Genomic DNA, 27,552 nt, shown 5'->3' with positions numbered 1-27,552 from the left:
ATGTACATATTCAAGATACGATAATACTTTATTAGTCCCACAACTTGGAAATTTGTAATGTTAAAGCAGCAAGAGGGAATCATATACCCTTTTATAAATCTTAGTACATCTTCACCTACCACATATATAAGGATCTATATATCTTTATGTACATATACACAGCTTTACATATCTTTATATAGATATTTACATATTTATATATCTTTATAAACACCCTATAATTCTATATATAGAGACTATGCAACTTTTGTTTCATAATGCGTCCATTACGTACATATTTAAAACAAAATTTGATTAAATAATACTTATTATTCTTATTGTAATTATTATTATTATTATGATAAAGCCTCATATGTAGAATCGAGCTAATGCAGAACATTGTCTCATACATAACATCTAGACAAACCTACATCTACGATAGAAGGCAGGACGGGATGTATCCTTCCATCTCTCCTACTCCCTAGATCAGTCTCCTTTTCGCGTTCCCATTCCTCCTCACCGCTGGCACGTGATCCCCGCGTCGCCGCGCCCCCTTGCTGACGTAGCACTCCCGTGTTGTCGCAGGCTGGACTCACAGATGTGTGTGTCTCCACCACAGACTCTGGATCAGCTGACTCCCTCCCGCAGCTTTGTCCTCAGCCCGGAAACTCCAGAGCGACACCAATGGAGCAGTGAGTAGAAGACGAGTCCTCGGGAAGACACTCGAGCCGTGTCTCTGGTCTCTGTGTCGGATTCAAATCCCCCCCCCCCCAGTGGGCTGCTCTCTCCTGGTATCTGCTACTGCTAGCATGGGAAGCTAGCATGTGGAGTTAGCATGGGAAGCTAGCAGTGTTGACACATCCGCACCTGAACCGCAGGCTGCGCTCAAACGGCGTTTCCCACAAAACAAACACTAGCCACTGCGTTTGAATGTCCCTGTGTCCCTGGCCACTGTGTGTGTGTCTAACCTGGAGTTTCTCTCTGCTACAGGCTGGCCCCCATGCGGCTCTACAGTCTGTCCAAGAGACACTTTGTTTTGGTCTTCGTGGTCTTCTTCATCTGGTTCGGCCTCACCGTCTTCGTCGGGATCACAGGTAGGTTCCGAGAAAACCCTTACTGTGGAGTTTGAGTTTTGAGATACACAAGTGTGTGAGTCCGTGTGTGTGGTCACCCCTGAGTGTTATCAGCTCTGATAACAGTGGACCTGTGGAGCTCCACCTGCCCTTTGCAAAGTGTCTGCCTCTTTACTGGATAGTCCAGCTGTGCTCGTCCTTCTTCTGTCTCACGCAAGGAGACAAACATCTGCGTCCACGCCATCCTCCTGTGAAACAACCTGCTGTTCTACTTCTTCAGCAGCCATTAACTATTGGGGGGGAAAAGTGGGGTTGATCTTTCAGCTTCGAAGACAGTAAAAGACAGTGAATGTCCCTTGTACGTTTGTCTGTCTTCTGGACTAGTTTGATCATAAGTTGTCGACCACCAGCAAGTGCCGGCGGCTGGGGATCCCTGACTTTCTTACCATCAAACCAGTGCAGGAGACAGACAAACGTACAAGGGACTTTCACTGTCAGCCCCAGCTCTCTGTTGAATTCCCAAATAGTTGATGGGTGCTGAAAATTGTCTTGGCTTGTCAAAAGTTGTCCCTCCGATCAAAATGTATAGGTACAAGGCAAAAGGCCTGAGACAAGTTAGCCTTGATAATGTTTCTTGGATCCCAATTCTCTCTTGTATGCATGTATTGTGTAATCAGATTACTTCAAACCCAGTAGCACAGCGTTAGCATCCACTATTTCCCTCCTGTGCATAACTTCTCTGCTATAATTATTCTACAACCCATAGTGATACAACCAGTTTAAAGATCCCTTTGTTACATTGGTGTTTTTATTTATTTAACCCAGTGACTTCATTTTCTGCTGCTACAAAAAAACAAGTAAGGGTTCATTCCTTTATGGGGTTACTTACAGTAGAAGGAAACACATACATTTAATAGTCATCGTACTAGAAAGATGACGTTCAAAGACATCAGATCAGGGTTGATTGGCTTCTCTAAATTGACCATAGTTGTGAATGTGGAAAGTTGTTTGTCTCTTATATTGGCCCTGTGATTCTCTGGTGACCTGTCCATGCTGCACTCTGATTCTCTGACTAGAGGACAAGTAGTAGAGATGAGGGATGGGCAGTAGCAAGATGTCCAGTGATGTGTTAATCTCTGCACAATTGTCTGTCCTTTCACTTTTCTTGCGCATCAACTTGAGAACAAAACGGTGTGTCTGTGTTTCCTTCATTTTTGTGCAGGTCCTAAGATTATTGCTGAGCAAGAGCACAGTGGTGATCAGGTACTGGTCAAAAATGTCTCACTTAAGGTAAGAAGACAGTTTTAAGTCTTTTTGTACAGTTTTTAGCTGCCGGGCTTTTGAAAGATAGAACAAGTGTTTTGAGAGTAATTGTTGTAATTCTCATTTAATGAAGTTTGAGTTGTTAGGAGTCCTGGTGGACATCTTACTTAAGTCATTCGCTGTATGTTTTTCAGACTGGGCCCTACAATCTGGTCTCTCCTCCGCTCACCACTTACAACCAGCAGCTGTGGCTCACCTGTGTGATGCGAGCGGAAAACAGCCAAAGTAAGAGGACACACCGAGCTCCACTCGACAGAGCCGTGTGCTGCGACATGTGACACGCCACAGACAGCTCCTCTCTCCTCAAGTCGTAAAAAACACACTCGGCTTGTTCATAACAACGCCTTCTCCTTCCTGTCTGTGTCAGTCGGAGACTTCCAGCAGCCCTTTGAGATCAACGTGGAGCTGAAGGGAGTGACGCAGGATGCCAGCGTGATGCACGTCAACAACGTGCACCAGAAATCCCGGACACTGCACTGCGGGACCGTGAGTGTCAATCATCAACCCAGCCACCTTTCTCCTTTTCTTTCCTATTGGCATGCTGGGTAGTCATTAATCATTTAGTCGGGCGGCAGTGTGAGTTTTTTGACATGTGATGTGTAGAAGCGAGCGCAGGGTTGAATTTCTTTCTAATGTCCGTTTTGATTGTCGATGCTTCTCTTTTTGTCTCCTTGCAGAAATGTGATGAGATTATTGTTCTCCATCTGGGATATCTCAACTACACCCAGTACCAGGTTGTGGTCAGTTTCAAGGGCCTTGAAAACATCACATATGAAATCAAGGTCAAGTTTGTGGTAAGTGATTAAAAAACCCAGGCAGGATTTCTCTTCCAGATCGTAAAACAAATCTGTTTTTTTGTTACTGTTTGGGATATTGTTTTTTATTGCTTTTTTAAAAATTCCTCCTCAGTGGAAGACGTATAACCCGACCTTCTCGCAAGTGGAAATCTGGTTCCGGTTCGTCTTTGTGGTTTTGACCTTCATGGTGACGGTAAGAGCCTGGGAGCTGAGGTCATTAACAGCGTATCATCTTAGGCCCAGGTCCAGAAAACTGAAACTGACTTTTCCAGAATTTCCGGATGACTAATAATCCCCCTCTCTTCATGTTCCAGTGTGTGTTTGCTCATTCTCTGAGGAAGTTTTCGATGAGGGACTGGGGCATAGAGCAGAAGTGGATGTCTATCCTGCTCCCGTTGCTGCTTCTCTACAATGGTGAGATTTAATATTCTGCTTCTCATAAGTTGATTTACCTTATTCCCATCATGTTGTTTACAGTAGCTTTTAGATTGACTGAGAGAGAATTGTGGTGTTTTTTCTGTCCTGGACCAGTTAAGGGAAGTCAAATGTGATGGTCATGTGCGCCGCTTCTGTTTTTCAGATCCATTCTTCCCACTGTCATTCCTGGTGAACAGCTGGTTTCCAGGGACGTTGGATGCTTTCTTCCAGGCTCTGTTCCTGTGCTCTCTGCTGCTCTTCTGGCTCTGCGTCTACCACGGCATCAGGGTTCAGGTGGGTCCTATTGTATTCCCATAATACCCCCTCCCACTCCATTTTGGCGAGTTAGGAATTAAATGTAATCAGTTTTTTGTGGTTTCCACAGGGCGAGAGGAAATGTCTGACCTTCTACCTTCCCAAGTTGATCATCGTAGGTCTTCTGTGGCTCTCAGCGGTGACCCTGGGCATTTGGCAAACGTAGGTCTGACCTCACCAGCTGCAACAAGCCGGAATCAAACTGTTAAATTAGAACCGGACAAAAATAAAAGATCGGCTCTTCTTTTCTGAATCTTAGGGTTAACGAGCTCCAGGATCCCACCTATCAGTATAAAGTGGATATCGTGAACTTTCAGGTGAGCAGCTTGGCTCTAATCCCACTCTGAGCAATGTGTTCACTCATTCTTATGAAGGGATTGAAAGGACGTGCCGGTCGAACCGGTCGAACCACTCAGTATGAATTCATTCTATTTCCATGCGCGTTTGAACAGCATTGATATTGAGACCTGACGTATATTTGCTAACATCCTGTGTTATTTCTCTAGGGCATGAAGGTCTTCTTCCTGATTGTAGTCGCCTTCTACATCCTCTACCTGATTTTCCTGATTGTGCGAGCTTGCTCTGAGCTCAAGAACATGCCGTACTCAGGTAGATCACCCCCCCCCCACAACTCTTCTGCGCATGATTCAGCTTCACATTTTGCTGTGATAACACTAATGTGCTGTGTGTTCTCAAACAACTAGATCTCCGGCTAAAGTTTTTGACGTCATTGACGCTCGTGGTGCTCATTATAAGGTGTGTGCATCAGAAAGGAGGGAAACACCCATCCCGTCTGTGAAGTGAGAGTTTCAGAGAGTTTGGTTTAATTTCATCTAAAAGTTCTTTTTGCTCTTCTTTTTTTTCCTCCAGCATGGTCATCCTGTACCTGAGGTTCGGCTCCAGAGCTCTTCAAGACAACTTTGTGGCTGAGCTGTCGACTCATTACCAAAACTATATCCTTTCTTTTTGAATGTTTAGAATCACTTTCAATGTACCATGTTTCTTTACATAGCCAGTTGTTGATTCTTGACTCCAGACTTACCGGCCGAATTTTTATCCTTCTATGGTCTGCTCAACTTTTACTTGTACACATTAGCGTTTGTGTATTCGCCCTCCAAAAACGCCCTCTACGGTAACTAACGCCGCTCAGCCTCTGTTCATTCTTCTCTCATTTCTGCAATGATAATAAACGGAGAGTCCTGGTTTTGTTTCACTTCCTCAGACTCCCAGTTGAAGGATAATCCTGCTTTCTCCATGCTAAACGACTCGGATGATGAAGTTATATATGGGTGAGTCCATTGAATATTTCACAGCCTCTATACATTACACAGCCTTTTTAGTTTTTTTGTGATAAGATGAAAAGTTCAAAGCAAACTTGACTTGATATGGAAACATTTTAATGCGATGATTGCTTTGTGAGCTGGGATCAGACAACCGGTATTTTGGATGTGTTCACCCTGATTTGGCAAATCTGGAAAAATCTGATCTGGATGGAATCGTACAGATTTTCGTACTAGATTATCTGGTGGTGTCAGGAGTCACAGCCATTCTTAAACCGACCACTTCCTCGTCCACACTCATTTCTTCTGCTTTTGTTTTATACCACTGCTAAGCATTATATGTGTGCTGGTCTCCATCATGTATGCACTGTTAAGCACAGGATGAACACGCGTAGCCCCACTGATGTTTCTTTGTCTTTGTGAAGGAGTGACTATGAGGACATGCCTTTGCAAAACGGACGTGCCATCAAAGCAACCTCCAAGTACCAGGATGAGAGCGACACCGACTGAATCCCGGCTCCTCCTCTGTGTCCCAGTTGAAAACCACGAGAATACATTCAAACTAACAACCGCATGGCTGTGTGTGCAAGAGGAGTATTTGGATTGTTAGTATGGATTGATATACTGTATGTGTACATAAATATATTTTTTAAAAAGATACGTTCCACGTCTACTGAATGTACTGTAATTTCACTGAGAGGAGTTCGTTTCTCCATTGTTTAAGCTTTCAGTCTCGGTGAAAACAAGAGATACTGATGTAAAACAATAGAAATTTACCGAGTTGAAAACTCTTTTTCACAGCCGTAGTTAAGAATGATCGGGAAAAGTGCTAATATTAATAATTATTAGGGATTTTTTTATTTTTTTTAAAGGGTTTCGTTGGAACACTGTTGTCTTTCTGTTCTTATCCTGTGTTGTCCATTCCGTTGGGCTCTCTGACCAGCTGAGAATAAAAGCAGTTTTGGATGTTGACTAATCTTTTTCCCGCTGACATGTTTTGAAAGGAAATGGTGAGAGAGCCTTAACTGGAGGAGGTACTACTGATCCCCACCGCTCCCCTCCCCTCCCACTTCTTTTCTTTGAAAGCAGCTTTGTAATTGCACTTCTTTAAGGACTTATTTATTTTGCAGATAAAGTGATGACATTTGATACTGTATTATCTGATATGACTTGGATGGATGGTTTCTGATGAGTTGCATGGCTTTTAAGTGAAGTTATGTTCATGGATTACTAATCTGTTATGTTGAACACGTCATATCCCAGCACATACAGTAGTTATACCAATGTCCAATTTTATTTTGCCTTGTGTAGGCCATATGGTTTCAAGTTACCTTTTTTTAATTCTTTAACTTTCTTCATATTGCTGCCAATGTTAGACCTGCTGCCCTCTGCTGTGTTTTACGAAACTGGAGCTTAGGGACAATAACAGCCAAATAAAATGTGTGTGACTGTTCTTCATGAATAATATCTCAACATGGATTCTTATCAAAATGGTGCCTTGTCTTTACATCACAGTTTTCCTCTAAATGTGCTGCAGTCTTAAAGTTGCAAATGCTTTGTTATAAGTTGACTCCTTGAGTGTGAATGTGAGATATGTTGGTTGGAGCTGGTTGAATTTGGCTGTTCTTGGAGTTTTTGTTGCTTTATGAGATAAAAGTTGTACATGTATGTAGCACTCTGTCATGTCATGTGTAAATAAACCAAATATATACAGCACAGTTTTGTTTTAATCGATCTCATTTGGCATAATACGTCAAATCCTACACACTTCAAATACTTATTGTACAGTAGTCCGTTCAGATGGCCAAACCAAAGACACTGACGATACAGTACATGGACTTATTCTCCCATCTCACTGCGCAGCTTCCTGTTTGGAGACAGACATAATAAATTACACATTTCATTTACACCGTTTCCGAGAAATGTCCAACCTAAAAGTTTGACAAGCTTTTTTTCAAGCACATGATCTTTCTCATGAGTAATCTGACACTCCTGCACACATGATAACCCCGATCCCAGAGCCAACTATTTAAAGTATTTAATATATGCACAGAGATGTTCATTTCCTTTTACCATCTGTGGAGTTGTCCCAGAAGCAGGCGCTGGCTGTTTGCAGTCCCGCTCCATTCTTCTGCATGATAATACAGGTCACTGAGAGGGAGAGAAACAGAGCCTGACTTTAGACCTCAACTTCAGAAGAGCACTAGAACCAGCACCATGATGGGATTCTGAGGGAGCGCATCACACACCAATATACTTGAAAGGCTTTCCCAGTTTGCTGAGTTGACTGAGGCACTGCTCCACCACACCAGTGGTCCACTGGTTCACTCTGCTGTGCTGGTAGGTATTTCCACCTATGGCTGCTTCCACTGACTATAGACACCAAGTAACAGAGAAAAAACAAAGCTGGATATTTAACATTTCCACTCATTAGCTTTTATTTGCTTGTCTCTGAGCATTGTTAAGAACACAATATAAATACAATATATCATTATTATTATGATTAAGTTATCTTTAAATAAGTACAAGCCTCCAACCACAATACCATACTTTTAATAGCCTTAAACATTTTATTTTACATTTCCAGTCATTAGCTTTTATTAGCTTGTCTCTGAGCATTGTTAAAAACACAATATAAAATTATTATTATGATTAAGTTATCTCTAAATAAGTACAAGCCTCCAACCACAATACCATACTTTTAATAGCCTTAAACATTTTATTTTATATTTCCAGTCATTAGCTTTTATTAGCTTGTCACACAGCATTGTTAAGAACACAATTGAATACAATATAATATCATTATTATTATGATTAAGTTATCTTTAAATATAAACAAGCCTCCAACCACAATACCATACTTTTAATAACCTTAAAATAATATTGTAATAAAGCTAATACATGTTACCAAAACAAGATCTATAATCCAAAACATAAAATAAAACTTAACCAGCAAACTACTGAATATAAATTACTCCAATATCTGTTGTTTGGTGTCACATGGCTCGGTGCCTAGCAACCGTTAAAGTTTTCCTTAGCAACCAACCAGAAGCTAAAGAGTTAGCAGCTCGAGCTTTGAGCAGATAAAACACACAACACGAGAATAAGTGAGGAAGACGTTCACATTACCTCTTTAATAACTTTGCTCACTTCATCAACCACGAACGTCGTCTGTTGGGAGAAAAGCAAAACGGTGCAGATGAAGCTAGTGACGCTAAAGCTCGTTTCATACGTTCAGGCGAAGCGATGAGTTGTTCGCTGCGATATTAGAGATAAACCGGGAAAACAAACACAAAAGTATGAATACACGCAATAACAGGTTTAAGGGAATCAGTCCATAATCAAACCCACCTCCTCTTCTGTCTGATACTCGTCCATAGCTCGATCCCACTGCTGCGAGGTGTCAAGGGCCCTGTTTAAACCCGGTATGTACACTTCCGGTCACGTTGTTTTTCCTTTTCAGACTTAAACACGACATCATTGGTTTCTGCTGTAAATCTTCCCCATTGTTATCAGAGTGATATGGTTCTTTGTAGAGTCGCCAATTAATATAACCCGCATTACACAGTAAAACATGCACCAGTACAGGTAATGGGACTGAATAAGATAAGATAAATTAATCCTTTATTAGTCCCACAATGGGAAATCTGCAGTATCACAGCAGCACGAGTCAAAAAAGGCACCAGATAATAATAATTTACACGCAATTGATAACATATCAATGAATATAAACGAATATAAACAGAGTAAAAACAGGAGAAATGTGTGAAATATGTAAATAATTGTGTCTGAATTGTAATGAAGAATAAAGTAACAAATAACAGAAAAACTGAAGTACAACTTGAGAAAATAACTTGTTTCTATACTTTGAACCACTCGTGAAAATGCATGTATTTTACACACACTCTGCTGGTCAATTATACCTTAAATTAATGTAAGTGACTTAAAGTCTCGGTCTCGTAGCGGTCTCCTATTGGGCGGCAGCACACCACGTGGTAGCATGACCAACTCTTTAAGTTTTTTAATGTCGCGGCTCTAACGTACGATCCTGTGTTGGTTTGACTCCGATCAGCGCCTCGACATTAAACTGTGTATTTCTACTTTACTGGAAGAGTTTTCCTGTTATTTAAAATGTTTTGAACCGTGACTGAGAGTAGCGGTGAGGAGAACCGCTGCCCCCGTGATCACAGTGCACGGTATCGCTTCTCGGCCTTTTGGCTAAGATCAAGTGTAGTATCTGTTCTTATCAGTTTAATATCTGATACGTCCCCTACCCGGGGACCATATATTAAATTGATTTTTGGAACTGGGAGATGGAATAGGGGCTTGCTCCGTCCACTCCACGCATCGACCTGGTATTGCAGTACCTCCAGGAACGGTGCACCCCCCTTTACTTGTGAAATATCAAACCCCAAAGCTCTCTATGTTGTGCTTGGATACAACGATCACATGTCGAATATTTTGATACCTTTTGATTTTCATAGATCAATTTCCAGATTCATCCACTGAATCAGATTTAAGTGTAAAGATCTTCACTATCTACTATATTTTCATAATTTAATGGCTGTATGTGATGCGTGTAGTTGAGTGCTTTAACATATGGAACCTACATCTGTGTTAACAATATATCAGACTGGAAGGTCTCAGGTGAAAACGCTGTGATGTATTTTACACACCAAGGGAATCAGAGCGCTCTGCTGGTCAATTATACCTTAAATTAAAATAAGTTACTTAAAGTCTCACCTGCTAAAGTTAGGTAACTTTAGCCAGAGAGTGTTGTGATGGCCCCTCCAGGTACAGTAGCTCTTTTACTAACTGTTTCAGTAATGTTAGTCAATACTCAGGCTTCAGGAGAGTCAGTGGGAGATGTATGTTGACACCACCCGCCACTGTTTAGCTCAAGGAGCATAAATGTTGAACTGCCTATTAGCTTCATTCATTTACAGTCAACATGTCCCGGCTGAGCCAGCACAATGGTGGTAATTCACTAACATGAGATATAAACGTTTATATTTACCACTTGTATTTAGCCTGAACTGTTTCCATTTAAAACGTTCACCTGAAATCATGACAGCAGCTTAAAGTAGTCAAACTAGGGAATTTATTCGGTTGTAAGCTAATCAGCTTCGAACTACACGTCAATGTTGCTAATACTAACTTTTATTTTGGTGACAAACCCCGGAAGTCGTACCAGTTCTACTAGTTTGATGCCGAAGTTATGTCTGCGTCAGTCCCACAGTCGGCGTATCCAGATATCAATAGTTTGTTTAAACAAAAGCGAAACTTACCTGTTGTTTTAAATTAAATGAGGATAAACTAAATTATAATATAAGTGTAATGTGAAGTCTGGTTTGCCATTGAATGTTCAGGCTGAGTGTGGTTTCCTGGTTCCTCACCAGAGGGCGACAGAGCCCACTTCAACTCCGTGAACACTTCCGCTTCTACAACGTCTGTTTATATTATTTCCACGATCACACGCGACCCCGGGATCACCGACAGTTATACATAAACGTTATTATGTCGTATTACCTGATAAATAAATCTTTCTACTCGCTACTTCAGCTGTAAATAAGAGATCGCGATGCTCGGTCGTAGCTCCTATTGGGCGGCAGCAGACCACGTGGTAGCATGGACACTCTATACGTTTCTTAATGTTGCGGCTCTAACGTACGATCCTGTGTTTGTTTGACTCCGATCAGCGCATAGACATTTAACTGTGTGTTTCTACTTTACTGGAAGAGTTTTCCTGCTATTTAAAATGTTTTGAACCGTGACTGAGAGTAGCGGTGAGGAGAACAGCGTCCCCCGTGATCACAGTGCATGGTATCGCTTCTCGGCCTTTTGGCTAAGATCAAGTGTAGTATCTGTTCTTATCAGTTTAATATCTGATACGTCCCCTACCCGGGGACCATATATTAAATTGATTTTTGGAACTGGGAGATGGAATAGGGGCTTGCTCCGTCCACTCCACGCATCGACCTGGTATTGCAGTATCTCCAGGAACGGTGCACCCCCCTCTACTTGTGAAATATAAAATATGAATGCTCTCTACGTTGAGCTTAGATACAACGTTTGCAAACAGCTATGATCACAACACAATCGATTTTCATATATTAGTTGTAATAGATTCACTTATGAGCCTGATTTAGTGTAAAAATCTTCCCTATCTACTATATTTTCATAATTGAATACCTGTGTGATGTGTGTAGTTTAATGCTTTAACATATGGAACCTACATCTATGTTAACAAATATTTGTGATTATTTACGTGAACACCACGAGAACCAGCGTTTAAAAAATATATATATTTAAGTCTCTACTCACGTGATGTCTCCTCAGCATAACACATACCAGTGGAGGAGACATCAGAGTTTGACTTTTCTCATTATATCTTGGAAATTATTGCAGTTTCTGTTGATTTATGAGTTAAAGTTGTACATTTAGCCCTCTGTCTTGTCATGTGTAAATAAAACAAATCTATACAGCATAGTTTTGTTTTTTAATCGATCTAATTTGGCATTAAAACCATAGAAGAGATTCAGGTTTCTCAGAAACACATCAAATCCTCCTCACTTTAAACACTTGTTGTGAACTTATCAATTTAGGTGGTCAGTCCAAAGACACTGACGATACAGTACATGGACTTGTTCTCCCATCTCACTAGAGTGCTTCCTGTTTGGAGAGAGACACAATAAATTACACATTTCATTTGGGAAGTTTCTGAGAAATGTCCAAGCTAAAAGTTTGACAAGCATTTCTCAGGCAGACGATCTTTCTCATGAGTAAAATGACATTTGCTGACATTCCTGCACACATGATAACTCTCATCCAAGAGCCAACTATTTAAAGTGCACAGAGATGTTCATTTCCTTTTACCATCTGTGGAGTTGTCCCAGAAGCAGGTGCTGGCTATTTGCAGTCCCGCTCCATTCTTCTGCATGATAACACAGGTCACTGAGGGGGAAAGAAACAGAGCCTGACTTTAGACCTCAACTTCAGAAGAGCACTAGAACCAGCACCATGATGGGATTCTGAGGGAGCGCATCACAAACCAATATACTTGAAAGGCTTTCCCAGCTTCTTGAGTTGATTGAGGCAACGCTCCAGCACACTGGTGGTCCACTGGTTCACTCTGCTGTGCTGGAAGGTATTTCCTCCTATGGCTGCTTCCACTGACTATAGACACCAAGTAACAGAAAAAGAACAAGGGTGAATATTTTATATTATTGGCTTTTATTAGCTTCTTCTCTTTTAACCTATGTAAAGTGTCTTTGAGCTTTGTTAAACAACACAATGTAAATCAAATGTAATATCATTATTTCATTATTATGATTAAATTATCTTTAAACAAGCACAAGCCACCACCCACAATACCATACTTTTAATAGCCTTAAAATAATATTGTAATACATTTAATACATGTTACAAAAACTAGATCTATAATCCAAAACATAAAGCTCAACTAGCAAAATACTGAATAAAAACTACTCTAATATCTGTTGTTTGGTGTGACATCAACTTTGGGGCTCGGTGCCCAGCAACCGTTAAAGTGTCCCTTGGCAACCGACCAGTAGCTAAAGTGCTAGGCCCAAAGTCAGCAGCTCAAGCATTGAGCAGATAAAACCCACAACATGTTAATAAGTAAGGTAACATTACCTCTTTAATAACTTTGCTCACTTCTTCATCGACAAACGCGATCTGTTGGGAGAAGACAAAAAAGTGCAGATGAAGACGGTGACGCTAATGCTTGTTGTAAGTGTTCAGGCGAAGCGATGAGTTGTTAGCTTTGATATAAGATGAAAACCCAACAACAAATAATTTTGTGACAAATTAAAAATACACGCAAATAACAGGTTTAAGGAATCGAACCAACCTCCTTTTCTGCAGGGTTCTCCTCCATAGTTCAGTAAGGGCAAGCTCAAGTCGTGGCAGCGACAGCTCAAAGAGGCTCAATCTGTGTCAACAGAAACTGCCACTGATGTGTAAAACCAGATGCCTTTGATACATCACTGTTCATAGGCAGCTGCCTTTGATGCCAAACTGTTTAGAGGCAGCTGTCACAGTTGCCCCACTGTCTGAGAGCATCTAAAGCTGATTTATTACTATAAATTTAAATAACTATATTTATTACTTAAAGAAAACAGCCATATAAATGAACATTTAACTTGCTGCGAGGTGTCATTATAAGTGTGATGTCTGGTTTGCCACTGAAGTTTCAGGCTGGGTGCAGTTTCCTCCTCCTTCACTTTAGGGGGCGACAAAGCCCAGTGTATCTCTGTGAACCTTCCCATCTCAAATATAAACTCGTGTATTTTGCAAATTTTCACCCAAAAAATCGACCCAATTATCGGATTTATGAATACAAATTCCTCATGATATATTTGAAGTTAAATAATTTAAACGGAAATGTTTTTTTTTGTGCGTTATGTGGATTATTTAATCAGCTTCAGAGCCATTGAATGTTCAGGCTGAGTGCAGTTTCCTGGTTTCTCACCAGGGGACGACAGAGCCCACTTCATCTCCGTGAACACTTCCGCTTTCACAACGTGTGTTTATGTTATTTCCACGAACAGACGCGACCCCGGGATCACTGGCAGTTATACAGAAACTCTATAATGTCGTATTACCTGATAAATAAATCCTTCCACTCGCTACTTCAGCTGCAAATAAGAGATCGCGATGCTCGGTCGTAGCGGTCTCCTATTGGGCTGCAGCCGACCACGTGGTAGCGTGGTAGACACTCTTTAAGTTTCTTAATGTTGCGGCTCTAACGTACGATCCTGTGTTTGTTTGACTCCGATCAGCGCTTCGACATTAAACTGTGTATTTCTACTTTACTGGAAGAGTTTTCCTGTTATTTAAAATGTTTTGAACCGTGACTGAGAGTAGCGGTGAGGAGAAGCGCTGCCCCCGTGATCACAGTGCACGGTATCGCTTCTCGGCCTTTTGGCTAAGATCAAGTGTAGTATCTGTTCTTATCAGTTTAATATCTGATACGTCCCCTACCCGGGGACCATATATTAAATTGATTTTTGGAACTGGGAGATGGAATAGGGGCTTGCTCCGTCCACTCCACGCATCGACCTGGTATTGCAGTACCTCCAGGAACGGTGCACCCCCCTCTTGATGTAAACAATAAATTTCTTAGGCTATTCTCTCGTACTGTGGTCAAACCAGCCCACAATCAGGTCTCTTTTCAGACTTAAACACGACATCATTGGTTTCTGATGTAATTCTTCCCCATTGTTATCAGAGTGATATGGTTCTTTGTAGAGTCGCCAATTAATATAACCCGCATTACACATTAAAACATACACCAGTACAGGTAATGGGACTGAATAAGATAAGATAAATTAATCCTTTATTAGTCCCACAATGGGAAATCTGCAGTATCACAGCAGCACGAGTCAAAAAAGGCACCAGATAAGTTACATGCAATTGATAACATATCAATGAATATAAACGAATATAAACAGAGTAAAAACTGGAGAAATGTGTGAAATATGTAAATAATTGTGTCTGAATTGTAATGAAGAACAAAGTAGCAAATAATAGAAAAACTGTACAACTTGAGAAAATAACTTGTTTCTATACTTTGAACCACTCGTGAAAATGCATGTATTTTACACACACTCTGCTGGTCAATTATACCTTAAATTACTGTAAGTGACTTACAGTCTTGGTCTCGTAACGGTCTCCTATTGGACTGCAGCAGACCACGTGGTAGCATGACCAACTCTTTACGTTTCTTAATGTTGCGGCTCTAACGTACGATCCTGTGTTTGTTTGACTCCGATCAGCGCCTCGACATTAAACTGTGTGTTTCTACTTTACTAGAAGAGTTTTCCTGTTATTTAAAATGTTTTGAACCGTGACTGAGAGTAGCGGTGAGGAGAACCGCGTCCCCCGTGTTCACAGTTCCCGGTATCGCTTCTCGGCCTTTTGGCTAAGATCAAGTGTAGTATCTGTTCTTATCAGTTTAATATCTGATACGTCCCCTACCCGGGGACCATATATTAAATTGATTTTTGGAACTGGGAGATGGAATAGGGGCTTGCTCCGTCCACTCCACGCATCGACCTGGTATTGCAGTACCTCCAGGAACGGTGCACCCCCCTCTTGATGTAAACAATAAATTTCTTAGGCTATTCTCTCGTACTGTGGTCAAACCAGCCCACAATCAGGTCTCTTTTCAGACTTAAACACGACATCATTGGTTTCTGATGTAATTCTTCCCCATTGTTATCAGAGTGATATGGTTCTTTGTAGAGTCGCCAATTAATATAACCCGCATTACACATTAAAACATACACCAGTACAGGTAATGGGACTGAATAAGATAAGATAAATTAATCCTTTATTAGTCCCACAATGGGAAATCTGCAGTATCACAGCAGCACGAGTCAAAAAAGGCACCAGATAAGTTACATGCAATTGATAACATATCAATGAATATAAACGAATATAAACAGAGTAAAAACTGGAGAAATGTGTGAAATATGTAAATAATTGTGTCTGAATTGTAATGAAGAACAAAGTAGCAAATAATAGAAAAACTGTACAACTTGAGAAAATAACTTGTTTCTATACTTTGAACCACTCGTGAAAATGCATGTATTTTACACACACTCTGCTGGTCAATTATACCTTAAATTACTGTAAGTGACTTACAGTCTTGGTCTCGTAACGGTCTCCTATTGGACTGCAGCAGACCACGTGGTAGCATGACCAACTCTTTACGTTTCTTAATGTTGCGGCTCTAACGTACGATCCTGTGTTTGTTTGACTCCGATCAGCGCCTCGACATTAAACTGTGTGTTTCTACTTTACTAGAAGAGTTTTCCTGTTATTTAAAATGTTTTGAACCGTGACTGAGAGTAGCGGTGAGGAGAACCGCGTCCCCCGTGTTCACAGTTCCCGGTATCGCTTCTCGGCCTTTTGGCTAAGATCAAGTGTAGTATCTGTTCTTATCAGTTTAATATCTGATACGTCCCCTACCCGGGGACCATATATTAAATTGATTTTTGGAACTGGGAGATGGAATAGGGGCTTGCTCCGTCCACTCCACGCATCGACCTGGTATTGCAGTACCTCCAGGAACGGTGCACCCCCCTCTTAATGTAAACAATAAATCTCTATTGCTCTCCTCTCATACTGTGGTTAAACCAGCACACAATCAGGTCTCTGTGGTCAAATGAGCTGACACAGATATTCTACATTTATGGTAAAGCTATTTTCTGGTTATTTCAAAGTACTGTAAAAATAAGTTCAGAGAGAGACTGGTATGCCTGTGTTCAGGACCTCTCTGACTGCCTACATACTGATTATCAAACATTTTGACTCTATAGGCTTTAAAAGATTTTTCAAAGTAAAGTACAACATGTGTACATCAAATCAGTTCATTTCATGGTACTTCAAAGTACTGTAAAAACACTTTGCTCAATAAGTTCAGAGAGGTCCTGAACACAGGCATATCAGTCTCTCTCTGAACTTATTGAGCGTGTTTTTACAGTACTTTGAAATATCCAAAAATTAACTTTACATGAATCTGTTTGCAGCAGAATTTCTGTCCCTGCTGATTTGACCACAGAGACCTGATTGTGGGTTGGTTTGACCACAGTACGAGAGGAGAGCAACAGAGATTTATTGTTTACATCAAGAGGGGGGTGCACCGTTCCTGGAGGTACTGCAATACCAGGTCGATGCGTGGAGTGGACGGAGCAAGCCCCTATTCCATCTCCCAGTTCCAAAAATCAATTTAATATATGGTCCCCGGGTAGGGGACGTATCAGATATTAAACTGATAAGAACAGATACTACACTTGATCTTAGCCAAAAGGCCGAGAAGCGATACCGAGAACTGTGATCACGGGGGCAGCGGTTCTCCTCACCGCTACTCTCAGTCACGGTTCAAAACATTTTAAATAACAGGAAAACTCTTCCAGTAAAGTAGAAACACACAGTTTAATGTCGAAGCGCTGATCGGAGTCAAACAAACACAGGATCGTACGTTAGAGCCGCAACATTAAGAAACTTAAAGAGTGTCTACCACGCTACCACGTGGTCTGCTGCAGCCCAATAGGAGACCGCTACGACCGAGCATCGCGATCTCTTATTTACAGCTGAAGTAGCGAGTGGAAGGATTTATTTATCAGGTAATAGAGAGGTATAGAGTTTCTATATAACTGTAACTGATCCCGGGGTCAGGTGTGTTCGTGGAAATAAATAAACACACGTTGTGAAAGCTGAAGTGTTCACGGAGATGAAGTGGGCTCTGTCGCCCCCTGGTGAGGAATCAGGAAACCGCACTCAGCCTGAACATTCAATGGCTCTCAAGCAAATTACATTATCCACATAACGCTAAAAAAAAACATTTCAGTTTAATTTACTTAACTTCAAATATATCATGAGGAATTTGTATCCATAAATCTGATGATTGGGTAGATTTTTTGGTGAAAATTTCCAAAAATCCACGAATTTACATATTTGAGATGGGAAGGTTCACAGAGATAAATTGGGCTTTGTTGCCCCTCTAAAGTGAAGGAGGAGGAAACTGCACCCAGCATGAAACTTCAGTGGCAAACCAGACATTAGCAGATATGCTCATTTATACGGCTGTTTTCTTAAAGTAATAAATATATAGTTATTTAAATTTATAGTAATAAATCATAAAACAGCTTTAGATGCTCTCAGACAGTGGGGCAACTGTGACAGCTGCCTCTAAAAAGTGTGGCATCAAAGGCAGCTGCCTATGAACAGTGATGTATCAAAGGCATCTGGTTTTACACATCAGTGGCAGTTTCTGTTGACACAGTTGACCTTGCTCTTACTGAACTATGGAGGAGGATCCTACAGAAGAGGAGGTTGGTGCGATTCCTTAAACCTGTTATTTCCAAATATATTCAGTATGTAGGTATTCAGAGAGGTCTTGAACACAGGCATATCAGTCTCTCTCTGAACTTATTGAGCAAAGAGTTTTTACAGTACTTTGAAGTATCCTGAAATGATCTATTCAACAGCAAAAATGTTGGACTTTACTTAGGAAAATATCCAAATATATTCAGTAAGAATCGTTGATATTGCTATATAAGTCTTTGCATGCAGTGTGAAGTGAAAAGTTTTTATAATGAGTTTTACTTTTGTACAAAACACAAGTAGGGTGCTAACATTTCAGGGCAGATTGAAAGCTTCTCTTACAATTCAACCAGGACACCTTTGTGTATGTTTACCATGTTTACCAACAGACTTATACACTGTATTCTTTTATCAACCATACAAGAATACAGTTTTATTCTTACTATATTTATCCTGTTGCTGCTACTTTCTGGTGCTGCTGTGTCATTTGTGAATTCCCTCTACTAAGGATCAATAAAGGTAGATCTCATCTTATCACATCCTCGAAGTTGCAATGACGTATGAGACAGAAACATAAGACAAGTCTTTTTACTGTACTTTACTTATCCCCTTCAGCAGTTTTGAGATACTGTTGTTGGTCCATGGCTCCAAAAAAAAGTCCTCTGGTTTATTATTTCCAGCCACATTCTCACTGGACTTCTGCCACGCGGCATCATAGCATTCAAATTAAAGCAGAAAGCAAGTCCAACAGCCCAAAGCTCTTGGACCGTCAGTTGACACCAGGATGCTGGATGTTGGAGCTTTTATCGTCAAATTGTCACCGAGTGTTTTTTCATCACATGAATTCCCAGCGTGGAAGATAGACCACTACCAACATATAAGAACAGTGCATTTCATGTTTTTGTTAATGACGAACCCACTGGAAAAACGATGTAGAGAGATGGTGCTACATTTCATCAATTTTTAATCAAAATCAAGACACAAAAAGTAGTCATTATATATATTGGACACAACTAAGACACTACAATGTAAGCCAGTGTGCAACCAAGAAGCAAATCCGACATTTTACTCAGTTTCTCAAATTTTAACTAATAAGGGACTGCAATTAAAACATTGCAAAGCTTATGTAATCAAGGATGAAACAGTCAGGATCCGAGATCAGATAGTTTTGTCATTTCTGCGTGATGGGGAATGAATTCTGGTCCATGAGCTCTCCGACTCGTTCCTGAAGGATCTGAACCACCTCTGCCAGGATGAACACGTGTGTGTCGTCCAGGTCCTTCAGGATGAACTTCTTCCCCAAAGCCATCTTTTCATCCAGGAAGAGGAGGAACTGTTTCATGGCAGGATCACTGAAACATGAGGGAAGAGAGGCGAATATTACTATGAAGGTCTTTACATGCAGAGTGAAGTGAAATGTTTTATCATGAGTTATATTTTTGCACAGAACACGAGTAGGATGCTAACACTTCAGGGCAGATTGACAGCTTCTCTTACCATTCAACGAGGACACCTTTGTGTACGTTGACCATGTTTGCAGGTGCAGGGAAATCCAAAAGCTACAATTAAGTACAGGGAAGATAAGTGACTACCATGTAAACACGAGTAGCTCAAGTAGCAACAGCCAAACATACAAAGTAAAGAAGAATAAATAAACGTTGAGCAACCAAAAGTAAAGATCGGAATATTTTTGTACTGGGCCATTTTAAATGAGGCTATTTTCCTACCATGCTAACATTGCTACTGTGTAAATAACAACTGGTAGGTTTGTGGTTTAGCATTATTAGCTTACAAGCGCTAACGTTAGAGCTTAAATACGTATCCCCAATGAAAGTGTAACATACAGAATAGAACTAGACATTAATGAATATAAACATACCCGGTTAAGTTCAAGCGAAGAAGTCAATAAACCCAGACGAGAGTGTGTCTTTGAGTAGCTTTGTTAGCTGCTTGTTAGATGTTGCTGCTAACAGGAGTTCTCAATTTATGGTGAGCTGAAGACCAACAATCATCGAGTCGCGGGGCTCGTATTGATGACGTATGTGGTGACGTTCGAAGCCTCGACTTTAACGTCAACGACTCGGATCCATGGAGCCAACCTGCTCTGTGTCCCAGTCCAGGCTGCTGGTGGTACAAATGATTTGCTGACGTCATATATGCACATGTCCACGAATACAGGCTGTTTCGAGAGAATCAATGTTTGTCTCTGATTTGGACAAAATCCCTGCATTTGTAATTTGACATCTTTATTTCGTCACGTAGCACAATGTTCGAAACCTATTGAACATTAATTGTGAAGCTAAATAGATTATGTAATCTTATGTAAACTTTTGGACTCGACCAGTGAATCAAGTATGACCAATAAAAGGTACAGCAACACACTGATGGATATAGTATACCCATAAAGCAGTATACTGGTCAATAATTTGCAATATTTCCCACAATAAACAAACACACAGAGAGAATAAAGGCATATATAGCACTATATTTTAGAGAGAATGTGCTGTGATATGGTTTTAAGCTTGTAACACCATAAAAGGAGGCTGTATGGACATTGCCATAGAAACATTAAATAAATATATTGATTTATGCTGTGTAAAGCAGCTTTGGGAAGAAAATGAAGCAGTGCGACACAGAATGTAAAGGAGTCCAAAAAGCCTCCAACTCAATGCATTTATTCATTCTGTATTGCGACAGACTACAAACACATGGAGTTAAATAAATTTGTTCTGGATTAGTCTCATGAAAATAAACAAAACAGTCTGAACTAATATGCACACAGGTCAATTTGGAGTAAGGCTCACTGAGGAATATGTTTTGGCACAAAATATGAATCACACACTACTGTTATGATAAAATATAAATATAAAAATAAATCTTAAACCATGGCCTCAGTCAAAAATGTGACAGGCATTAGTGGCAACGACATGTCAGTGTAAAGTTAGGGTTTAATTGCCGAGATTAAAACAAAAAATGTATTATCTGAACTTATTTAACATTTTAAATTGCTGTTAAAAGTTCAGACGGATCCTTACAATTCATCCGACTTAGATCTTACGAGAATACAACAATAAACTATCATCACAACTGACAACTCTTCATAGCTATCAATGTGTAAAATAGTTTTCATTTTTCTAATTATACCAAGATCAAAGTAGTCAGTATATAAGTGTGCAACAATGAGGAGAGGCAGTTGTGTTTCCATGTGTCTTGGGGTGTTGGAGCGTGTGAGTGCTATCCCCATTTCAAGTATACAGTAGGTAGCATCAGTGTTAACACACTGTTTCAGTCAGTGGCTGAGGTAGCTCTGCAGTGCTTCCTGGATAAACTGGAGGCTGCGTTTGTACAGGAAGGAGTCCTTCTTCTCTGGCTTGCAGATATTGAGATGATCTACATCGACCTCGATGAGCTCCCCGATGCCAAGATCTGGAACCAAATCAGAACAGCGTCATGGTAAGAGCTACAGGAACAAGATGACAGATGTACAGCTACCAGGAGCCATGCTCGTTTTACTCATTCTTCCATATATTAACAATTCATCACAGATAGACTTTCACATTTCCCTTGTGATTAGTGTTACATACTTGCTGACTGTGATGGCACCACCAGTATCTTGATCATGGGACCAATGTTTGTTGGAAGCGTCTCTGCAAAGCTCAGCACGTTGAATTCCTTCTCCTTGGCAATGTTCAAGAAGTTCTCGTTCAGGTTCCGCAGAGCTGGGGAGTCTTCACACACATGGACAACAACTCAGTACAGAGGTTGAAGATTTTCTATGAAACAATAAATAGTCTATGAGGTCAGAATGAACTCACCTTTACAAAGTTCTCTAACTTCTACGGAGGGAAAGAGGAGATATCTGACATTGACGGAGTATTCAGCCATGAAAGTGCCATGGTGAGGAACACTATAGAACATAACGCCCTTGGTGTTTTTTAACAGCCCATGCATCTCAGGGTCCTCTGAGGCATCCAGCAGCATTTTCTTCACAAGTAACCCTGACGGAAAAATAGAACACAAGAGGATATGGACGAAGGGGAAACCTTAAAATCAGACATATACAATCATTTGTAGGTGTTGGTGTGAAATAAGATCAAACCACTTCTTTCTAATATGGTGTCCAGGAGATGTGAATGAAAATCTGATAAAACTTGTAGAAGGGAAAGTCTGTTAAAATACCTCCCATACTGTGGGCTACCCAGACCACAGGCCTCTCTCCAACCCCTGCCAGCTTTAACTTCTTTAGCAGCTCTTGACTTCTGTAGGCCAAAGACTTCCTAAAGAGATGAGAGAGAGGAATGAATAAATAGTTTGTTCAGATAGGTAGTGTTGGAATTGTGTATAATGCATATTTAGGTTTTTGCACATCCAAAATCATTTAAAGTAAACCAAGCTACAATTCTTGATGAAATAAAAAAAAAGGTTAAACAACATATTAATAGCTGTGGGAATTTAAAGAAACTATGGATTCTTCACCTCTGATTCTCAGCAGGACACTTGGCCATCCAGTCACTGAGGTGACTGTCATACTCCACGGACAGGACTCTCAGATTTGGACAGTCAGCAGCCAACCATGCCTGTCAACAAGAGAAGACACCGACACAGAAGCACAGTGAGATGATTAGTTTCCTCCAGATTAATCCAAATGAGACCTCAGATGAGACAAAAACTAAAGACTCTCCTATTATACTAAGAGGAATTCAGGGGACTTTCTTACCTTTGGCCAGCACTCAGTGTAGTCGTCCCAGCTTCCCGCCTCCTTCTCCTCCTCCGACATGCTGCGGTCCTTCTGCCTCCACGTCTTGAAAGCTGCCCCTAGAATCCCATGGATGAACAGCACGTCTGCTTTGATTGGCTCACTGTAAAATAAAACATTGCCAAACACAAATGTTGGTTTAAAGGTCAAATAAAATGAATAAAATTATAAAAAAGTATGAGACATAATAATACTTGTTTTCCTACTTGCCACGTGTTTGTGGATGGAGGATGTAGACGCCATCTTGGTATTTCTCTTTTACAGTCTCCCTATCTAGGTTGGCCAGAGCGCGAGCTGCATGAGACGCCTGCATGACGTGAGGAGAGTGCATCATCTCAGCCAGGACAGACACCCAGCCTGAGAGTGGCAAAAAAAAGCTGTTAGAATTTGGAGAGAGAGTTTTTAAATAGAAAATTAGAGACACAAATATACACAATGATTTAGGCACATGCAAAGGCTTGTTTTTTTTAATAACACCCTTAGTACACACAGTCCAAGACATGAGCAGAACCCTCTGAATAATCAGATAATTTACAGACTCCTCACCAGACTGGGCTATGGCCTGGTGAACGCTCTCATTGAGCGCCAAGTTTCCAATAATTCGAACAATGTTCCTCTGAATCTTCAGGGAGTCTCTACGGAGCTGATAAACCCTCTGGAGGAGCTGCAAGCCCCCGTTGGCCACTATGTGGTCACAGTGGCTCTGGACCTGTGAACAAGAAACACATTTTTCCGTAAGTTCGGAGCAGTCATTCACTTCTCCTGTTTCTGTCTGGGGACAGAAGGAATGGAGAAGAGGTGTGTGATTCACTTTAGGAACAGAGGACTCCCTTTGCCTTTAGTTACTTATCAGATCTTTTACTCACAAAAGATATATGTTACTAAAGGAAAGGGAAAATCCAGAAAATGTATATTATTATTATATTTGTGCTTTAACTATCAATCACAGTCTCAACACGAATTATTCTGACTCACTGAGCTGGTTGTTCAACTATGGTCAACATAAGCTGATGATAATGAGGTCATGACATTTAAAGATCATTGTGTCCAGTGTGATCGTCATTTTAAATACAGCAGACAAGAGACCCTCCAGTCATGAATTAACTGAACTAAAACAAAGAGTGTTCTGTGTTGGAATTAGCTTTTACTTGAAGAACTTTACATTTTTGAATGCAGAAGAACCAAATTTGATTCGTTCTATGATGCAAATGGTACATTTTTTAAGATGCACAATGGTTGCCATTACCTTTGAATGCTGCACCAGTGCTTGTAGACAGAAGGATTCCACCTTCTCTGAGGGGACGGAGGTGAGGCTCTGGGCGTAGGGGAGCCCGTTGCCTCCAAAACACCAAAGACCACCCTGCAACATGGGAGAGCACAGGTGTTTGTGATAGATTTGAGCATATACAGGCTCACTGTTGTCCTGATAGTTCTAGGAAATCACGAGTACATGTATGCATCCATCAGTCAGGATTACCCGCTGCGCTGCCATGGACTGAGTGCTCTCTCTGAGGGCCAGTGAAGTGAAGTACTGAACACATTTGTCCACCTCAGATAGAGGCAAAGACGCCAGCAGCTGCCTCAGTCCATCTTCTTCTGACAAACGCTGTGAAGATGTTAGCACAGATGTGTGAGGTAAAGCTGAGTTAAAGGATATGTAGGCATATAGTTGAATTAAGATTCCTACATCTTCCAGGTCTGGTAGCACAGGTGGGGGCAGGAAGAATCTCTGGTCCACCTGAGGAGTCCGGGCCAGGCCCACTGCTGTTCGCTGGTCTATAACCTGGGCTGCTGTACGATACTGGTAGTCTGCAATATGAATAGGTGTGAGCTAATCCCTTCTTATTTCACTTGTTGCATTAACATGATATGATGCAATCTTTCCATATTTTACCATGCCAGTTGTGATTATCCGCAAGCTCCTGTACAGCCTGTTGTCTGACGGCTGTAGTGGCCGACTGTGTCCTCTTCAGCAGGACCCATAATGCCACCTCATGTGGGTCTGCATCTACATGGCTAAAGTGCTCTAAAACACACAGACAAAGAACCAGCTCATAGAACATTTAGACAACACAGAGGAAACGTATGAACCAAAATGTCTACGCACTCTCAAGCTCTGTCTACAATGATTCACTATCAGGATCTACAACACCACCTTCAGCTAGGAAGTTACAGACCTTGAGTCATCGGTTTGGCAGCTGTTCATTTTAAAACATCAAAAATGAATTTATTAGAGATCTCATTGGGATATTATTTTCGGAGGAATGCTAATTATTGATCTAACATAAGTGGCCCAAAAGAATCGGTTGCACAATATACACAGTGTTCAAACCATGGGACATTGAAAAACAGGATGTGCATGTGCAAGGCAGGTGTTTCCTTTGTTCTTCTCCTTCACTCCACATGAGCGTGGTGGAGTAACTGTAGGTTTCTGAGAGTAAAAACTTCTGCTTTCTAAATCAGGGATAAGGATCGTGATTTCACACAGTTGACTTTCAGATTATCAGGTGAAACGGTACGAAGTCCACTTTGGGTTTCTTACCATCTACGGAATGCAGCAAAAGTCTAGAAGACATTTCCATAAACCGCCGTGCTGCTTTGTGAAGCTCCCGCCTGGCTTTGTTCGTAAGCCCTGAAACATACACACGATGGGGAAAAAAATAAGAACCACAACTTACTACAAAATCAGTGTTACATTTACATCGCCTATATAACAAATGATTAAAAAAGCAATGGTTGTTATTTGGTATCATTGTACAGGTTGGTTGGTTATTGTCCCATTACGTAAGTGAACCTTGACTTGTGGAAGGGAGATCAGTCAACAGACAGGAAAGGAAAGACAGAAGAGAGCAGGAGGAAGGAAAGTCGGGAAGTAATGATCGCAGATGTCACTGGACACCTGAACATTACAGACTTGGCACGGCTCTGTGCTTATACAAAACATGAAGCCACTAAGCATATTTCACAAGATGTCAACATCTGGGCAAGGGAGGACAATGCCCAAAACCAATAAATCAAAACTAAATAAACCTCTCAACATGGTCCTATTCTTGTAAGTTCCATAAGGTGTTTTAAAGTGACTGAACGAAAGATATACATTACCTGCAGTGAGATTGTCCTTCTCATCAGAGGGCGAGGCTCTCAGATAAATGTAGGACTTGTACTTCTCTTTATAAATGGCACTCGTGTCGATGGTCACGGCCTTGTCCAAGGCTACGACCTCGTACGTGATAAAAAGACAGCCCCTGCAGGGAGGTAACAGACAAGAGGAAGCACGTTTACACGCTTTGACGCAAAGTGCACACATCAGATTGAGTATTAAAAGCACCTTACCCTAAAACCACCGCTCCAGTTACTTTAGCAACCTTCCCTGCATTGAAACAGGGAGAAATCTAAATTAGCCAAGCGGGTCACATTAAAGCAAGCAGACGGACACAATGTATTTGCTGCTGTCGATATTAAGAGTTAGATTCAATCTAATTCAGCTCCATTGACTCACTCAGATCTCTCCACTGCAGCGCCCTCTTGACCCCGGGCCCAGCGGTGCTCAGTCTCCGGCAGCGGATCAGACTAAGAGCCGCTGCAGACATGCTCCCCCTGGATGAACCAGCCAGGTGAAGTTAGGTTCAGATCAGAACGGACACTTTCCAACACTGGATAACTTCACACTAGCAATGTCGTGTAGTGAATAGCATTAAAGCTAATGCTAATTTATTATTATTATTAATAATAATAACAAGCACGTATATTCACGTCATACGATGCAGAGCTGCACTGGTAGTATGGTGTGTAAACACGTGCACAACACTACTGACATGTACCCAACTAGAGTCAAATATTGTATATATAGTTAACAAGCTAACTCGGATGCCACTGTCAGTAAAACCTCTGGCTAACATTAGCTGCCACTGCTATCCCGGGTTAATTAAACCGGGTGTCGTGTTTTCTGGACTTTCTGTCAAACCCAGTCATCATCCAAACACACGTTTCTGTGAATCCAGCGCCGTGACACCCTCAACACAAACACTCACAATAAACACGAAGCGACGTTAGCATTCAACCACCGTCTACCTCCTTTAATGTTTAGCTTGTTGCTAACGTGTCAATGCTAACCAGCTGTGCACCCCGCTGTCTGAGCCTGTCACACTTATATTGTGGCTTCATTTCCATGGAGGCACAGGGACATTACCTTGTTTATGGACTGACACTGTAGCTGAAGAGGACTCCAGAGATGACCCCCCCCTGCTGCTGCTCTGTGCTCTCAAACCTGTCCCACAAATAATACGTCATCCATCGCAACTGACGCTAAACCGTAAAAAAAAAAAAAAAGTAAATCGCAAATGATTTTCTTTAGTTCTTCTTTCTTTAGTGGTCAGACTGGACTTGAAGGGTGTTATGGGGGAAATTATATAATACACATAACACATGCAATGCATTAAGCAGTTTAAAACATCAATCGTGCAAAAAAAAAATAATATCAATATAAAGATGTGGACTTTACTAAAAGTCCACATCACTATATTGTATTATCCACTGATCATAGGGGCTTATGTATTCACACCGGTCTGTTTGTTTGTTTGTTTGCATGTATGTAAGCACGATGATGCACAAACTACTGGACTGTATGGCAAGATACAGGGTTCTTCAGCATATTCACTGATTTCCCATGGATTACTTGATGTGAAAACATCTGGGATATTTAAGGAACTGATATCTATCAGTATGTGCAATTTGGTGCCATTTGATTGAATGTAAGC

At 41.0% G+C, this 27,552-nt stretch overlaps 5 protein-coding genes and 6 non-coding genes across 11 annotated transcripts; 6 read left to right on the top strand and 5 right to left on the bottom strand.

Annotated features, from left to right (window-relative positions):
• The first annotated feature begins 537 nt into the window (after positions 1-537).
• Positions 538-6,902, top strand: tmem181 (transmembrane protein 181). The gene is made up of 17 exons (XM_053445414.1): positions 538-671; positions 970-1,073; positions 2,275-2,342; positions 2,510-2,600; positions 2,743-2,861; positions 3,053-3,169; positions 3,285-3,365; positions 3,487-3,586; positions 3,753-3,883; positions 3,975-4,066; positions 4,164-4,221; positions 4,411-4,513; positions 4,609-4,660; positions 4,775-4,857; positions 4,947-5,036; positions 5,127-5,193; positions 5,610-6,902. The coding sequence occupies exons 1-17, from the start codon at positions 664-666 to the stop codon at positions 5,692-5,694; spliced, it is 1,449 nt and encodes a 482-aa protein (XP_053301389.1). The 5' UTR covers positions 538-663; the 3' UTR covers positions 5,695-6,902.
• Positions 6,894-8,611, bottom strand: LOC128460297 (dynein light chain Tctex-type 1). The gene is made up of 5 exons (XM_053445416.1): positions 8,536-8,611; positions 8,314-8,355; positions 7,434-7,557; positions 7,258-7,335; positions 6,894-7,051 (listed from the first exon to the last, which is right to left on the bottom strand). The coding sequence occupies exons 1-5, from the start codon at positions 8,560-8,562 to the stop codon at positions 6,981-6,983; spliced, it is 342 nt and encodes a 113-aa protein (XP_053301391.1). The 5' UTR covers positions 8,563-8,611; the 3' UTR covers positions 6,894-6,980.
• Positions 8,612-9,382: 771 nt separating this feature from the next.
• Positions 9,383-9,573, top strand: LOC128460713 (U2 spliceosomal RNA). The gene has a single exon (XR_008342246.1). It is a non-coding gene; the product is annotated as a U2 spliceosomal RNA (small nuclear RNA).
• Positions 9,574-11,009: 1,436 nt separating this feature from the next.
• Positions 11,010-11,200, top strand: LOC128460701 (U2 spliceosomal RNA). Its single transcript, XR_008342234.1, has one exon. It is a non-coding gene; the product is annotated as a U2 spliceosomal RNA (small nuclear RNA).
• Positions 11,201-11,785: 585 nt separating this feature from the next.
• Positions 11,786-13,084, bottom strand: LOC128460651 (dynein light chain Tctex-type 1-like). The gene is made up of 4 exons (XM_053445894.1): positions 13,058-13,084; positions 12,237-12,360; positions 12,061-12,138; positions 11,786-11,856 (listed from the first exon to the last, which is right to left on the bottom strand). The coding sequence occupies exons 1-4, from the start codon at positions 13,082-13,084 to the stop codon at positions 11,786-11,788; spliced, it is 300 nt and encodes a 99-aa protein (XP_053301869.1).
• A 1,030-nt stretch (positions 13,085-14,114) lies between these two features.
• Positions 14,115-14,305, top strand: LOC128460712 (U2 spliceosomal RNA). The gene has a single exon (XR_008342245.1). It is a non-coding gene; the product is annotated as a U2 spliceosomal RNA (small nuclear RNA).
• An 805-nt stretch (positions 14,306-15,110) lies between these two features.
• On the top strand, positions 15,111-15,301 carry LOC128460711 (U2 spliceosomal RNA). Its single transcript, XR_008342244.1, has one exon. It is a non-coding gene; the product is annotated as a U2 spliceosomal RNA (small nuclear RNA).
• Positions 15,302-16,106: 805 nt separating this feature from the next.
• Positions 16,107-16,297, top strand: LOC128460710 (U2 spliceosomal RNA). The gene has a single exon (XR_008342243.1). It is a non-coding gene; the product is annotated as a U2 spliceosomal RNA (small nuclear RNA).
• A 548-nt stretch (positions 16,298-16,845) lies between these two features.
• Positions 16,846-17,036, bottom strand: LOC128460700 (U2 spliceosomal RNA). Its single transcript, XR_008342233.1, has one exon. It is a non-coding gene; the product is annotated as a U2 spliceosomal RNA (small nuclear RNA).
• A 1,950-nt stretch (positions 17,037-18,986) lies between these two features.
• Positions 18,987-20,082, bottom strand: gtf2h5 (general transcription factor IIH, polypeptide 5). The gene is made up of 3 exons (XM_053445147.1): positions 19,919-20,082; positions 19,537-19,598; positions 18,987-19,391 (listed from the first exon to the last, which is right to left on the bottom strand). Exons 2-3 carry the CDS (start codon positions 19,569-19,571, stop codon positions 19,211-19,213), a joined length of 216 nt encoding a protein of 71 aa, XP_053301122.1. The 5' UTR covers positions 19,572-19,598; positions 19,919-20,082; the 3' UTR covers positions 18,987-19,210.
• Positions 20,083-20,677: 595 nt separating this feature from the next.
• serac1 (serine active site containing 1) lies at positions 20,678-27,079 on the bottom strand. The gene is made up of 17 exons (XM_053445069.1): positions 26,985-27,079; positions 26,295-26,392; positions 26,129-26,165; positions 25,898-26,040; positions 25,338-25,427; positions 24,690-24,821; positions 24,483-24,604; positions 24,273-24,401; positions 24,042-24,155; positions 23,342-23,504; positions 23,002-23,152; positions 22,757-22,898; positions 22,516-22,616; positions 22,219-22,316; positions 21,855-22,037; positions 21,624-21,767; positions 20,678-21,465 (listed from the first exon to the last, which is right to left on the bottom strand). The coding sequence occupies exons 2-17, from the start codon at positions 26,383-26,385 to the stop codon at positions 21,329-21,331; spliced, it is 1,977 nt and encodes a 658-aa protein (XP_053301044.1). The 5' UTR covers positions 26,386-26,392; positions 26,985-27,079; the 3' UTR covers positions 20,678-21,328.
• Positions 27,080-27,552: the final 473 nt, after the last annotated feature.

Source organism: Pleuronectes platessa, chromosome 17 (assembly GCF_947347685.1).
Source record: "Pleuronectes platessa chromosome 17, fPlePla1.1, whole genome shotgun sequence".
NCBI classification, from domain to species: domain Eukaryota; kingdom Metazoa; phylum Chordata; class Actinopteri; order Pleuronectiformes; family Pleuronectidae; genus Pleuronectes; species Pleuronectes platessa.
The sequence above is the reverse complement of the archived record's forward strand: the minus strand, read 5'-3'. Positions and strand labels throughout refer to the sequence as shown.

Bases quoted from the DNA above. Each gene is read 5' to 3' on its own strand.
- tmem181 (XM_053445414.1), top strand. The intron at 2,601-2,742 runs GTAAGAGGACAC...TGTCTGTGTCAG, and splicing joins GCGAGCGGAAAACAGCCAAA to TCGGAGACTTCCAGCAGCCC. The intron at 3,587-3,752 runs GTGAGATTTAAT...TCTGTTTTTCAG, and splicing joins GTTGCTGCTTCTCTACAATG to ATCCATTCTTCCCACTGTCA.
- LOC128460297 (XM_053445416.1), bottom strand. From the start codon at position 8,562: ATGGACGAGTATCAGACAGAAGAGGAG. The intron at 7,558-8,313 runs GTAATGTGAACG...TGGTGTCTATAG, and splicing joins TGAGCAAAGTTATTAAAGAG to TCAGTGGAAGCAGCCATAGG. The intron at 7,336-7,433 runs GTGTGTGATGCG...TCTCCCTCTCAG, and splicing joins AAAGCCTTTCAAGTATATTG to TGACCTGTATTATCATGCAG.
- LOC128460651 (XM_053445894.1), bottom strand. From the start codon at position 13,084: ATGGAGGAGAACCCTGCAGAAAAGGAG. The intron at 12,361-13,057 runs GTTGGTTCGATT...TGGTGTCTATAG, and splicing joins AGAACCCTGCAGAAAAGGAG to TCAGTGGAAGCAGCCATAGG. The intron at 12,139-12,236 runs GTTTGTGATGCG...TTTCCCCCTCAG, and splicing joins AAAGCCTTTCAAGTATATTG to TGACCTGTGTTATCATGCAG.
- gtf2h5 (XM_053445147.1), bottom strand. From the start codon at position 19,571: ATGGTCAACGTACACAAAGGTGTCCTCGTTGAATG. The intron at 19,392-19,536 runs GTAAGAGAAGCT...CTCATGTTTCAG, and splicing joins AAAGGTGTCCTCGTTGAATG to TGATCCTGCCATGAAACAGT.
- serac1 (XM_053445069.1), bottom strand. From the start codon at position 26,385: ATGTCTGCAGCGGCTCTTAGTCTGATCCGCTGCCGGAGACTGAGCACC. The intron at 24,402-24,482 runs GTAGGAATCTTA...ACATCTTCACAG, and splicing joins TGCTACCAGACCTGGAAGAT to CGTTTGTCAGAAGAAGATGG. The intron at 22,899-23,001 runs GTAGGAAAACAA...TTTATTTTACAG, and splicing joins CATCCACAAACACGTGGCAA to TGAGCCAATCAAAGCAGACG.